The sequence below is a fragment of the Dendroctonus ponderosae genome, unplaced genomic scaffold (assembly GCF_020466585.1).
Source record: "Dendroctonus ponderosae isolate FM_Combo_2020 unplaced genomic scaffold, Dpon_F_20191213v2 Dpon_F_20191213_6, whole genome shotgun sequence".
NCBI lineage: Eukaryota > Metazoa > Arthropoda > Insecta > Coleoptera > Curculionidae > Dendroctonus > Dendroctonus ponderosae.
Window position 1 is genome coordinate 11,267,623 of NW_026018814.1, and position 14,488 is coordinate 11,282,110.

Sequence of the window (14,488 nt, forward strand, 5' to 3'; positions counted from 1 at the left end):
CCTGTGGATAAGTGAAAAACCTCTTGACGTTTCATGTTATCAGCGACGTTCCAAAAACAAAACAAATTGGATTAAAATTTGATTTTTGCATTCTAGTTTTTGCTATTTACAGTCTTATCATTTCAGGTTTGAAGTGGCATGAATTTCCTCTGATCTTGAAGAATATGTGCTGCATCTTAAGATAAACAGTCTTTTACTTATAATATTTATTTCTTTGTTTAATATGACTTCTCAAGAACCCCTTTTACGAGAAGGGCTATCTGGACAGTACAGTTATCAAAATCAAACCAATCGGTCATCTCTTGATATGTGTAAGTCGAACTTTTATACAGTTATCAGCTGCATTGCAATCGATGCAGCCAACTTTTTTTTTAATTTAAAATTTTATTTATTGTTTACTTTCATTTCTTACCTATTTGTATTGTTTCTGTTTATGTTATGGCAGCACATTCGTACAGCGTCAACACAATTCCATCAATCCACGATTATATTATATCGGAAGATCTGCTGGCAGGACAAAGGCTTGATGGAAGGATGTCCGCAGTTAGAAGATTTTTTTGTTTGTTTGTAACTTTTGATTTCCTTTTCATATCCCTAATGTGGCTTATTTGTGTTATGGTAAGTTACGTTTCGAATGTTCACACTAAAAGCCATATTTATCAACACTCCCATCTCCTGCAAGTGTTTATTAATTGCATATTTTCTCTTTCGCTTCATATCATTTTTATAAATTCATATGTTCTTATTACATTTTTTAAACCTCAATCTTCAAAATACATATATAGTTACGAAATTGGCTCAAAGCTATGCAAATGTGCACATATACTTTTATACTAGGAACTTTGCAAATTTCTATTTCTAGAATACTTTGTGTTTTAATAGACTTTTTTTTAAATATAGTGTGCTATTTTGGTTAAAAATTGAGTAATTTCTAACTAATTTGAACATTTTTTAAATTTTTATTTGCGATTTGACTAGTTTTATCAGCTTTTATCGTAACTAAGTCGGTTATCAAATTCTGTTAACAATATTATGTCAATTGAACGTAATTTTCTTTTATTTTCAGTTAAATGGACAGAATATAGTGAATGCATTTATTGAACAGATTCTGCACTATAATATACACGAATCCCTTTTTGATATCGTATTGGTGGCTTTCATGAGGTTCTTGCTCCTGATCTTATTTTATGCCATACTGTATATAAATCACTGGATTGTTATATCGGTAAGTATAAATAGTATCGGTTAAGAGTGTCAATTTATAAACCTTGCTTCATTGCTTTAAAATCGAGGTTGTAGATAAGAAACATAATTAAATTAAACATATTAATGGGAGAAAAAATATAAACTTTTTGCTAATTTTCCGCCTCTAGAGTTTGAATTTAACATGATCAACTTATGATCATCCTAACTTACAAAATTTTTTTTAATTACCATTTTACGAACAATATTTCTGTAAAACGTATAAGGACTTGATATTTGTATCCGCTTATTTTTATTATTATTATGTTGTTAATTGACTTAAATGTTACGTGAAGTAAAAATCACATGTTTTTACGTAAATTTTAATTACATTTTAGTTATCAACAGGACTGAGCAGTGCTTTTCTAATCGGAAAAGTGTTTGCCTTTGACGTAAGTATCTCTTTTTATTTGAATCGCTTTATTTCTAAAAACACACTTCAAATTTTCCTGAACTTTGTTATACAGGCTATTCGGAAATTATTGTGCATCTATTCGCTCCACATTACGACATATTACGAGTCAAAATAAGTTTTTTTCCCATAAATGCAATGTTCTAAAACTAATTTTGTTTCAAAAAACGAAACCGGGCGAAAACTTAGTTTGTGCCTACCGTTTTCTATATCAGGAAAAAGTCCTACTATCAGTTGCGCACTAATTTCTGGATTTCCCGTATATTTCAGCAATGAGAGATTCATATGCATTTTTGGACCACTGATAATTTTGTAGTGGACCAAGACATCTCAACCAGTTTTTGAAGTTTTACTGGTTCTGGCTTCGTTCATTGTTTCATGGGGAGAAGCGTGGTTTTTAGATTTCAGAGTCATTCCTCAAGAAGTTCATGCCAATAGGTACCTTATATGTATGTATTTATACGTTTTTTTATTTCTTCTCCTAAATTTTTTCTTACTTTGGCACATTTGATTTGAAGCAATTAAAAGGAAACACAACAATAAACAACGTTTTTTGCTTTCAGCTGCTACAGAATCGGAAAGAGCACCTTTGATTCGACGCTTTATACAGGGAGTTCCGTCAATGTATGCGGAAAGTACTACCTTTTATTCACCCAGAAGTTCACTTCAAGGTTCTTTATTGCACGAGGAAGAGCCCGAAAATGCGGTAATTCCGCCCGAACAATTAACACCTGACCAGGTAATGTTCATAATTTCATATTGTATACATGAATTGGTTTGGAGTATTTTTAAAATTGTACGGGGTAACGATGAAAGGCTGGGGTATGAAAAAGTTTAGGCCGGCAAGTAGGCTTCTGCGGCCATTCCGCAGAAGAGATGCAGTCCAGCAAATAAGCCTTGCATCAGTACTAGGTCATTTTCGCCTAATGAGCTGACACGCAGTTCTCAGGAACGTCCAATCGGCATAACCGAATTGATGCTGATTCCACGGCTCCACTCTCCAAAAACTCTCACCGTTACTTTTCTTTGCTGAGTTCTCTTGGTGTAGAAAAATTAAGGGGCACATTTTCGCTAGCGTTGGTTCAGAGGTACGCGTCAGTCAAACCGTGGATTGCATCTCCAACCGTACGAGCTTATTATTTTCCGTGATCAATGTTTCCTTTGGAGTTTGTAGGGTTTGAGGTTGTGCTATGTTTTGGCTATTCGGCGGATTTTTGCCTAACACGCTCTCGAACGAGCTTTCGGGTGGTGGCAGTTTAGTTAACATCTGAGAATCACATACAATTCGTATACAAATCACATATACAGGGTGATTGAAAATTGGCGTCATTCCTTTTACGGGGTAATAGGGGCTCACTTGGAAGGTACGGGAAAAATATTGAATTTTTTTTTTCGATAATTCCTAGATGATATTAACAGTTGAAAATCGAACTCCCACTTCGTTATTAAGCGTTATTTTGAAAGTGTTTAATTGGAAACATATTGGAAAATTAAGCATTCAAAAAGAAAAATTACGATCTATGCTTCAAATTACGAAAACTTCTGATATTAAAAAAGTTCTCTTCAACAATTTTTTGATGAAAAGTCAAAGCGGCAATGTTGTTTTTTCCCATAAACAGATAGTTACAGGTGGACAGCCTCTTGTCAATAATAACAATAATTTGCCAAACTGTGACTTACATTGAATTTCCTTTCACGAATTTGCGGATATACGATTAGTTCAGGGGAAATGCTTCAGTAACATAGCAGAAGCTAAAAGAACTCAATCCATCAAAGGACGCGGAGAGTGGTTCCAGGAAGATAGTGGACGACAATAGATGTTCGGGTCCCAGACTCAGAGGAACAAGTGTTGGACATAATTGCAGAAGAGCCTTTCAGGGGCACTCAGAACATTGCACAACAACTGACACTTTCCCAGGCACCAAATAAATACCAGCTGCATTCCTACCAAGTATGTAAGATCACATTAAACCAATGGATTACTGAACACCGGTATAAATTGAGCAGGATTAAATTAACCGAATACGAGACGCTGCTCGAGAAGAGTGCATAATAAGGTGATTACACAGGCACTTGTTTGGAGCTACAGACTCAAATGTATGTTTTTGTACTTTGTAAACCAATTAATAATTCTGGGTTATGAGTTTCGAAATAGGTTCCGTCATTCAACGATTCCTGTTGAATTTACCGTTTATCCTTGTCTGTCTTATTGTTACTTTCTCTATTTATCCGTGGTTACCCGAGTTGAAAATAATTACGAAGCAACAGGTATTTACGTCATGTTAATTAGGCAGATTTCCTTGAAAAACATTGTTGCCGTTTTTCTAATATAGTCTTTTGCAAATTTCTCAGTTTTTAATGACAATTAATTTTTTTAAATATTTTTTCTGTACTCCTAAAATACCGCCAGGCAACACCTCCAAAGGAATGACGCCAATTTTGAATCACCCTGTATATTTTAAACTATGGAGAATCAGATTGCAGTAACAGTGTGCGTCAAAAACAAGTAAAACAATCGTGTTGGAACGGCCAAATGTCCGTTAAAAAAACAAGCTTTCAGCATTCTGTATTACAGCCATTAGACAAAAAATAGTTTGATAGAAAGTTCGCATTTAATTTGAAAAACTGGTACTCTTTAAGCACTGGTTGCGTATTTTTTAAAATAAAACACTAGATAATAGTATGTCAATTGATGTATAATAACTGAAATCAGGAAATGTTGCGAAGAGCACAGCATGTTGAGAAGCACTCAAATAGACTATTTTTTAAATAACTTTGTTTTAGATATTTGCACAGTATTCTGCAAATAAAGCAACTCTTTTGAAGGATATTTATTTAAACAAAAACAAAACAGCTATGCTATACATAAATATTATCATATTAATGATAAATTCGTAGCTAACAACCAGTTGATAAATTATTGACGTGAAACAATTAACATCTCCAGTACTAAACAATGTTCTACAGCTATTCAGCCATTTAAATCAGTAAAACTTTATATTCATCTATTTTATCATTGAGTGAAAATTGAATATCAATTTGTAATCCTGTCGGATTTTAACTCGCACGCTGTTAACAATATTCTACCTCAATGAATATGTTAATCTATAGGTACATTAAATCTTCCAGAAAAGAAAACATAGCATTAAAGTTGAATTTGCGAGTACAATGGGAACATGTATGTTGAATTTAAAATAATTTATCTTATATTTTTATAAATAACTATTATAGCAATGCAGGTGTATATCTTCAATTATTATCTGTATATACAGGGTGGTTTTTTAGTGCGATAGAGTCCATTATTTCCGATGGTGTTGAACTTTCGCAAAATAGCTTCATATAAAAGTTGTTGACGCACAAAGTGCGCACATTTAAAAAATATCTTATATGATACAGAGTGTCTCAGAAAAGCGAAGCAAGATCAAAGTGTATTTTTTTAAATAGAACTACCCATTTTTCATTAGCTCATGGAATGCAGCTGGAAACGTTGCATATGCACCGTAAATTGTTTTTTTCTTACTTGCGACGTTGGCAGATAATCGCCATTTTAGTAAAATTTTGATTAAAAACATGGTATCTAAAAATTCATTGTAGAAGCAAAAAAAGCAATCTTTCTCAATTCAATCTTTCCAATCACCACAGATCCGTTAAGAATTCTATTGAACCAAAATATCAATACATTGTACAGGGTGAGGTTGACTTCACAGCTTAAAAGGTAAATGCAAATCTGTAACTTTGTAAATTGTCTATCTAATGACGTATTAGTATATTCCATTTGAAAAACAAAAGATATATTGCGTTAAATTGTTTTAGATTGAAGTCCACATTGTTAACACCCCCTTACAATTTGATTATTATTATATTATATTGATAATTTGTTTCAATGGAATTCTTAACGGATCTGCGGTGATTAGAAATACGTATTTTTTTGTATCTTTAAGTGCTTTTGTTGCTTCTACAATGAATTTTTAGATACCATGTTTTTAAGCAAAATTTTACTAAAATGGCGATAATCTGCCAAYGTCGCAAATGAGAAAAAAACAATTTACGGTGCATATGCAGCTTTCAAGCTGCATTCCATRAGCTAATAAAAAATGGGTAGTTCTATTTAAAAAAATACGGTTTGATCTTGCCTCGCTTTTCTGAGACACTCTGTATCATATAGGATATTTTTWAAATGTGCGCACTTTGTGCGTCAACAACTTTTATATGAAACTATTTTTTGAAAGTTCGACACCAACGGAAATAATGGACTCTCGTACTAAAAAACCACCCTATATGTATGTTTTATAGAATTTTCTGTGGTTTACTACACATGCTAGCTTCCTTTCATTAGCCTTCCTGACGGTGCAATTTCGTTTCTTGTAATTTAAGTCGTCTTATTGCAATTCTTCATAATTCCCGCTGGTAATCATACCTGCTTTTGTAGGTGACGATGGGACGTTGACCTTATTTCATACCATGGTTGTGGGTCACCTTGCTCGCGATAAGTCGTAGCGTTTATTTTCGAAACTTTGTATAAGTTGTCATACATTTTTCATGCTGCCAACGTGTCTTGGATGTTTGGATTTCGGTTTATATAAATACATTAAAAGTCCCCTCTTTGTCAGGTATAATCATAATCGGTGTATTCTCCATAACAGTTCAGTTCAGAGTAGCAACTACAATTGAAGATCCTTTGATATGAATAAAATTTTTCGTTTTAAATACGATGCGCTATTTGGTAAGTGACGGTGATTTCAATCAACTGTAGTAAGCGAAATTATTGAGTGTCGGAATAAAGTGTAATCTTTTTTCTTTTGCTATTGCAGGAAACACATTATAAGCACTTGGGAGCCAGAACGCTTCAATCTGCTTGGGACTTATATCAGAAAACTGATTGGAAATTGCGCCGACAACAAAATGAAAGTCGAGTTTTTGATAGAAAAGATCCCCAAGCTGGAACTATTTTCAAGCTAGAGGTAAGAGTAAGATTAATTGTTTAAATGAGTATGAACTGGAAAGATATATTAATTCATTAAACAAAATGTAAATAATACAGAAACTGYCGTAGAACTGCMTCCMATAAAAATAATATAAAACATTAACCTTTTGTTGTGTACGARAAMATATGGATCTTGTRCTTTTTTATTTCAGTAACAATCGTTTAGCTGCTTTGCTTATTAAAAACATMACAATCTTTCCAGTTTTTAATATGTTTAACAATTATAGCGCACWTTAAGAATGATACTTTGAAARTGAAAAAGGTTTTYGAAAGAAAAYGTATTTTTTTAAATATACTGYTTATGCGAAAACATTTGTTTAATGGAAAACTGCTCTTAAGTAGATTAATCCAAAATTTATATAGTATTGTATATCACATCATAAATCAATAAATACAACTAAATGAACTATTCAACAAAATTAATGTTATGCAGTCAAATTTTCCGTGTTATGTTACAAATTAATTGTGTATATTTTCCTGACTGTATTTCAACTTAATACAAAAGAAATTCCTGGGTTCCATGTTACAAATACGTTTCGGTGTTTTTCTCCACCATCGTCAGTTTGTCTAAAATATATATTCACAGTCGTCATTAGTTTAAAACAAATTAAAAAAAAATCCTGAACATGATGGTCCTGACTCATCACCTGTAATCCCAAGAGATTCAAACGATATTTTTAATATGTTTGTAATTTGTATTTTAGTATGTATATTTTAACAGAGCTTTTGTTTTAAACTAATGACGACTGTGAATGTATATTTTAGAAAAACTGATGATTTCGGAGAAAAACGCCGAAACGTGTTTGTAACATTTTAAATGATAAACAATAAAATTGACTGGAACCCAGGAATTTATTTTGAATTAAGGTAAAAATTAAGCCCCTCAGATACATTTTCTACAGGATGCAGAAAAAATTGGTTTTTTGAATTTCAACGTCAAAAGTGAGAATATAAACCAAATAGCCCAAAGTTGTTTTTTTATTTTTGGATCATCTCTTCTATTTATAGGGTGGTCTCAAAAAATCCACTTTTGGGTCTTGCAGCGATAACTTTTGTGCTCTTGGATCGATTTTCACGATTTTGAGCTCATGTTGAAGTTAAAACTTCATAGACAATCTGGGACGAAATCTCGAAGTGTAGGGTTGCATGAAAAATGGGTCAATTTGCCCCAGAAATCTGTGATTCTAGTAGACTTTCTACTAAAGTGAAGTTTACTTTCAAATATTTCTTTAATTCATGCAACCCGGTATAATGATTTTTTGTCGCAGAGCCAACCACCACTTTGACTTCAATATGAGCCCTACATTTCGAAAATCGGTTCAAGAGACAAAAATGTATCACTGCTAGACTAAAAAGTAATTTTTTGAGACCAGTGTAAATAAAGGAGACGATCGAAAGAATCCCAAAATCTTTTTTGATCTATACAGTGCATCTTAATGCCTGTGATCTTAACAACTGAGAGCAGCAATCCAGCAATCAGAATTTATCCAGTTCGAAAATTAGTCGAAATTTGTCAGAAAAGCGTCTATTTTGTTGAGCAGTTTAAATACAAATGTAAGAAATATGTAAATAAAATGTAAATAAAATAATAAATATGTTTTTCCAGACACAAATAGATGCGAGTCCCAGATATATATTGGATGAATTATACTTTCGCGTTGCCAATCTACCAAACTGGAACCCTACAGTAAAGGAATCCCAAAAAGTGCAGGCGATTGATGAATTTACCGATATCACTTACCAAGTTTCCGAAAATGGAGCTGGTGGTATAGTGAGCAGTAGAGACTTTGTCAATCTCCGGCAGTGGGCTCGTATAGAGAACGCCTACGTTTTATGCTGTGTAAAATGCGACTACCCACAGTTACCACCTAATAATAAATACGTTAGGTAGGTGCTTCGAACAAAATGTCCACAGCTAGTTCTGAATGGCCAGCTGTACGCAGTATCTGCATACTTATAATTAATTGTATCTATTATATGAAGACCAAAATATTCCGTTCTAAGGAAATATTAATAAATCGATCCGTTAAATTTTTAGGGGTGAAAATGGAGTCGGGGGTTACATACTTGAGTGTATCGATGGTGAGAACGACAAATGTCGTTTCACTTGGATAATAAATCCGCACTTGAAAGTAAGAGTACCCAAGACTATCCTAGACAGACAAATATGGAGCATGATGATGGGTTTTGCTCAGAATCTCAAAACCCATATCAATAGTTTAACAGGAGAAACAAAATGAAACGACTGAGCAATAACAAGTAATATTAGTGAAATGTTTTATTCTATGTTTAATTCCGTATAGTAATCCATTAAGTTTTCCATTATTTTATTATATCCTAGTCTTCACAACTTTTCCAAAAATCAGGTGCTTTTATTTTTCTCACAATTATTTGCCATTGAGCCGTTCGAGGCTGGATTATAATCTCTATGAGATGCAATCTGAAAAATATCCAATTACCGACATTTGGAGCCACCCTTATGGTTTTATTTTGTCTCGTAAAAACAGGAGTTTTCTGGACATGTACACATAAACTATTTTTTAAGGTGACATTTGTCTGCGTAACAATTTTTTGCATTAGTATATAGGTATTCTGTTCAGTTCCCATTAATCAGCATTTATCGTTTACAGGATAAGCGTAACTTTTTATACAAGTCTATTTTTAAGATCAATTAGAAGCATGTTAAACTTTTGTTGATTGAACTTCTGCAAGTTAACATATAGAATTCATAGGTGTAAGTGACCGGCTTTGTATTATTATATTGCTATTCATTCTTACAAAAATGACTGTGATGAAATTAAATAGTTAGCACTTCGGAGAGATTTAAAACAATTATAATGAATCTGAATAGAGCCGATAAATGTTTAATTTCCAATATCCTATCCGGATCTTCCAGGTAAGGTGTTCAAAGATGCAAGGAACAAGGAATTTTTAAAATACTTTAATAATTTGTTACATTAATATAAAATTATAGGTTGCAGTTAATTGTGTCTAGATCATTTGGCATTTTACTTTTCTTGAGATGGAAACCAGGAGGAACACGCTTCGCTTGCAATCTCACACATAGCAGATAATGCTTTTCCTGCAGGGTCGTACTCTAAAAATCCGTTTTTAAGTAAAATATAAAAAAACATTTTTTTGCCTTTTAATTGTAGATGCCACTATTTCTTACCAGTGTTAATGCTTCCGGATCTTTTTCCAAAAATGGATCCGTTGAATGGAGGCTTCCTAAAGGTAGCATTGGCAGGCGACATCATTAGCAAAATGGTCGATGCAATTAGGACAATGGCCAGTTTGGTGTAGAATACTTTTAGGGCCATATTCTATAGGAATATGCTGAATAATTATACAAATATACTACTGCTACTACAGAGTAAGTAGAATTACTGATTTTTTGGAAAAAAAAACCGATTCGTTTAAATCAGATTTTTTTCTTTTATCGCAAAAATCTTTTGATTTGTAACAGAATTTATTCCTCCGCAATTTAAGAAGCTTAACGTACGATGAAAAACTTGTTTTTTTAAATATTTATTATTGATCAAGTAGTAGAATACTTACGTATTTGTTGCAAATAGCTGCTCTAAACTTAATGTTGTTTCTTTACGAAGCACGAGTTGTGACTGGATTCTGTCCACACCGAATCGTTGTTTTATACCCACAAGTTCATGCGAGTGATTCGTTTATAAGTCAATATGAGATCCATTTAGTGGAGAATAGAGACAGGTAATCTAATAACGCTGTGTTTTAGACTATAGCGTGCTGTGTATTTCCCTAAGGTTTTCTGGCTTGTGGCGTTCCACATTATCGGTTTTAATTCATTTTTGCAGATATTAGACCATTTTTCTTCTTCATCATCATTGAGATTAGATTTCTTTATGATCATGGCCTCGGAGCGAAAAATTACAGTTTTTGCTTCCTTCGAATAAAAAATAATTTTATATTTTTCGAGCATATATTTTTATAAAATTCGTTTTTCGAACTCCTGACGGATTGACACTTTTCACCCTTGTATCGAAAACTACTATTTTTTGTCAATGAGAATTGTTTGCAAATTTTTACCAATCGATTAAAGCGTTGACAAATATAAAAATATTGCAAGCTAATGTTTTCAAGAGGGAATCAAAACACTTGCCGACTCCTGTTCATAATAAAAATCAATGTGTCAAGCTCTGGAAACTCTTGTAAACTCTGGGCTTTACTTTATAATTTTTTTACTTAATAAAATATAAACATTATTTCAGCTTTCTTACAAAGCGATATTTGCTGTAATTAGTAATTTATTGGTTCGACCATATGCAAAGTAGTAGTTCTTATATTTACCTACTTACTATGTCGAATTTGTTTTGTTAATAAAAAATTTGACTGAGAAAATCGCTGAAAACAATTATTCGCGTCTGATTTTGCAGTGTTGAACCGCTGCTTTATTATCAACTGGCAAAATACCCAATATTATAAACAAGTGTAAAAAAACTGATGTTCCAGATAAAGTGGTTATATGGGTTTTATTAAACTGATAAATCGCCGGTTTCGGTCAGTTTTAAGATGAGCTGGTGAAAATGATTTTGTACTTTTGTCTTTTTTTTACGCGGTTTTTTGAGAATGGTTTCGAATAGTCGTCAACTTTTCGAAGTAACTGTAAAATGTGATGTGTAGTGACTCTGACTTTGGTGTATTATTTTAGGAAAATAGTAGACTTTTTTGGTAAGATAACTTAATACATTTTTTTTATAATTATTTATTTTACGGCAATGGTATTAGACATAGCTAAGACCAAGTCAATTAATGGTATTTTTTTTAATTCAGTACATTTGCGTATGTATGATTACCGGGTGAAATCATACTTTTGGCTGAAATTTAGGGATTTAAGAGTATTTTTATACATATATACACGGTGTTTGGAAAGTTGAAGCTTTTCTTTTTTCGGAATTTCTTTTGCAGCAGGTATTGCAGTAGGTACACGTAGTTCTATTAATTTTTCCGAAGTGAACCATAGTAATAAATCTCTTAGTTTTCGATCTACAGAAAGTTAAAGTTGTCATTAAACAAGCTACATTTATTTATATTTATGTTTAGAAAACCGCTTGGAATATTTTAATACATTTTACAGGCTTTTAGAGCTAACAACGACACAAGGGACGTTGGATATGCTTATCCGGCACTACTTCTTTCAAAATTTCCATCGTCATTGTAAAGGTACTAAAAAAATAAACGCATCAGAAACCAACTTTCTTATCACTTTACCAGTGTCGTGGGTAAAAAATTTTCATTTCGGTGATTCAAAACTTTTGAATCACCYWGTACACAGAGGGTGTTTCCCGAATTTTTTAACGTTTAACGACAAATTACTTACCCGTAAATAAGACGATCTAAGGAAACTTCTCTATATCCAATGCGTCTTCATTTTTCCTCAAATTAATATCGTTTTTCCAAATAATATCTAAACGCTTTTATCGATTTTCACAAATTTTAGAATCAACACTTTACATAAATTGGCGTGATTAACATGGCATTGCTTTTTTTAATGCGTGAAAATATTAAGAATGACTCTTGGTTCGTTAATAATTCTTCGTATTTTTGTTATCTCCTGTGCAAATCATTTACATTTTTTCTACTACTAGCTGATTTTATTTTAACCTCTTGTATCTCCTTTATAGCCTCTTTCTACCTTCTAATTGGATTCGATTTTTATTTTTTGCATTTACAAATACATTAATTTCTTCGAAGTTTTTTATTTAAAAAACGGACTTAAACATAAAAATTCTGTATTTTCTGCACATTTGCGCTTACGGAGTAACTTATCAATATCRAATTATTTAAGTTTAACACATTAAGATTTTAATTTTTTTTAGAAAATCTAGACTTCAGCTCAGTATCCCAAGCTGAACCCTTTAGTCAACTGTTACGCTTTTTGTTAATGTTTGTTCTAATTGCTATCTCGAATTATATTTCTTTGATATTTCGTCAATTTGTCTCGCAATATATTAAAACGTTTTCTGGTCCGGAATTTGGGCGCACTTTACAGTTACTGCTCTATTTATCGTAAACCCTTTTGTACGAGTATGAGGTATTTAAGAATTAATTCTTAAATATAATAAAACAACAGGGCAGAAATACCGATTGGGTATATAACCTTTTTCTGTAGGAAATAAAGATTATTTATATACATATATATAAAACAACATTTGTATTACCACAAAAGGTTTTCTTGTTAGGAAGCCGCCAGGTAACTTCCCAAGTTATAGTAAAAAAATTAGATTGCTAATTGTACCAACAAATAAGGTGAAATAAAACTAGTTCAGTTTAGTTGAACTAAAGTCACTTTATTATAACAAATATACTAAGAATCTGCGGTAGCCAACATACAATTTGCTTGATTGAGTCGGAAATTACCACATGAACAAGTAACGTGATCCGTATTTTGCTGGTGGCTTCTCTACATCCTCTGGAAGTCCAGGAGTTGCGTCTGGATAAACAGCCGGACCCTCCACTGGGGGCTTTGGACGAGCTGTTTGATGAACATGCACCCTGCCGAAGTAGTCGAAAGGTGGCCTATCAAGGCCCAGGTTGTCTTTTACGCATTTGTCGAAAACGGCCTGCGTCTTCCTGCATCTGAAAATAGAAAATTAACATTAATATCGACAGATATTAATTAAACAGAAGATCACTTCTAGAATACAACTAGGTATACATAGATATGTACAACTGCTAAGGAGGTACATATCACTACATATATGTTGTAGAATTAGCTATTGTCTTTCAATTCGGTTTTACTTTTGACATTTGCATTGCATTTTGATATTTCTTTGTGGTTCTCCACCCGGCTTTGTTCACTTTGGGTCTTATACAAACTTACAATTTAGATTATTGATACCTACGGTATTAACTTCTGATCAGGGCTAGATTTATCAAGACAGTAGGCATACTGGGTGAATTCGTCAGCACAAGTTCTCTTAATTTGCCGAAAAAAATTAAGCGAGCAGTTAGTAACGGCCTTGCCCTCGTTCAGACATTGTCGGGGATCTTTTAATTCTTTGCGACATAACATGAATTCCTAAAAATCATTTACAAAATTGTTTTGAAAAATGATTAGGTAACACTTAACCTTACATTATTTTCATACTCGCAAGTTTTTCCCAAATGAAAAGCTCCTGCTTTCAAAAGTGGGCCTGATATATTCACTTCTTGGACCGTCAATTCTTCATCGGTGGGTAATATTGTTTCGTCTGTGATGGTCATTTTTTAATTTGAATAGAAAATTTTTCCGTAGGAGAATCAATGGCCTTGGCCCACTGTTGCCAACATATTTTTAACGCTTCATTAGTCTGATCGATATTGCTTTCGTCGATAATACTCGCGTCTAGCGGTAGCCCAGATATTTAACATGCAAGGACGTTGACAGCTCTGTCCCGGAGAATGGCGCGCAGTTTGAAAATTTACATTGAGGGCAGTGAAGTATTTTTGTAAAAGTTTAAGGACTAAAATTTCTCTTTCCAATACTATTTAGGAAACTTAATGTAATTTATTTAAATATGGTCCTTCAATTTATTTTACAAAGATACTTAACGGCCATTTACCGGGGCCAGAGTTGTCAAGATTCACGCCTACGAAATTGGGGCTACCGTTAGTCACGAGTGTCGATAATTTGAATTTTTTTGAAATTTCTTGGAATATGGCAACTGTGCTGGTGACCGAAAAGCAAAATTAGACAACCGAGTAAAATATATTTTATTTATTTTAGTAAAAAACAGATTGAAAGAATCCGTCCAAACCGCCATATATTTTAAGTTAAAGCTCGAGAATTTTCGTGTCATTTCGATAAACTAGTCAGTTCAATGACAATGACTGACTCA

General features: G+C 33.0%; 3 protein-coding genes and 1 long non-coding RNA gene across 4 annotated transcripts in view; 2 read left to right on the forward strand and 2 right to left on the reverse strand.

Annotated features, from left to right (window-relative positions):
* The first annotated feature begins 1 nt into the window (after position 1).
* LOC109545118 (steroidogenic acute regulatory protein-like) lies at positions 2-9,490 on the forward strand. Its single transcript, XM_048667792.1, has 9 exons — positions 2-311; positions 446-618; positions 1,067-1,225; positions 1,581-1,634; positions 1,971-2,103; positions 2,218-2,393; positions 6,466-6,615; positions 8,245-8,525; positions 8,677-9,490. Exons 1-9 carry the CDS (start codon positions 224-226, stop codon positions 8,876-8,878), a joined length of 1,416 nt encoding a protein of 471 aa, XP_048523749.1. The 5' UTR covers positions 2-223; the 3' UTR covers positions 8,879-9,490.
* Positions 9,491-9,563: 73 nt separating this feature from the next.
* Positions 9,564-10,296, reverse strand: LOC109545124 (FMRFamide-related neuropeptides). Its single transcript, XM_019915623.2, has 3 exons — positions 10,197-10,296; positions 9,811-9,961; positions 9,564-9,735 (listed from the first exon to the last, which is right to left on the reverse strand). Exons 2-3 carry the CDS (start codon positions 9,956-9,958, stop codon positions 9,647-9,649), a joined length of 237 nt encoding a protein of 78 aa, XP_019771182.1. The 5' UTR covers positions 9,959-9,961; positions 10,197-10,296; the 3' UTR covers positions 9,564-9,646.
* Positions 10,297-10,990: 694 nt separating this feature from the next.
* LOC109545126 overlaps positions 10,991-14,488 on the forward strand; it is a 42,901-nt gene continuing 39,403 nt past the window's right edge. Inside the window, exon 1 of the long non-coding RNA XR_007281845.1 lies at positions 10,991-11,339. This is a non-coding gene — a long non-coding RNA (uncharacterized LOC109545126). The remainder of the gene's footprint in view (positions 11,340-14,488) is intronic.
* On the reverse strand, positions 12,938-13,973 carry LOC109545120 (NADH dehydrogenase [ubiquinone] 1 alpha subcomplex subunit 8). Its single transcript, XM_019915617.2, has 3 exons — positions 13,746-13,973; positions 13,514-13,689; positions 12,938-13,247 (listed from the first exon to the last, which is right to left on the reverse strand). Exons 1-3 carry the CDS (start codon positions 13,872-13,874, stop codon positions 13,025-13,027), a joined length of 528 nt encoding a protein of 175 aa, XP_019771176.1. The 5' UTR covers positions 13,875-13,973; the 3' UTR covers positions 12,938-13,024.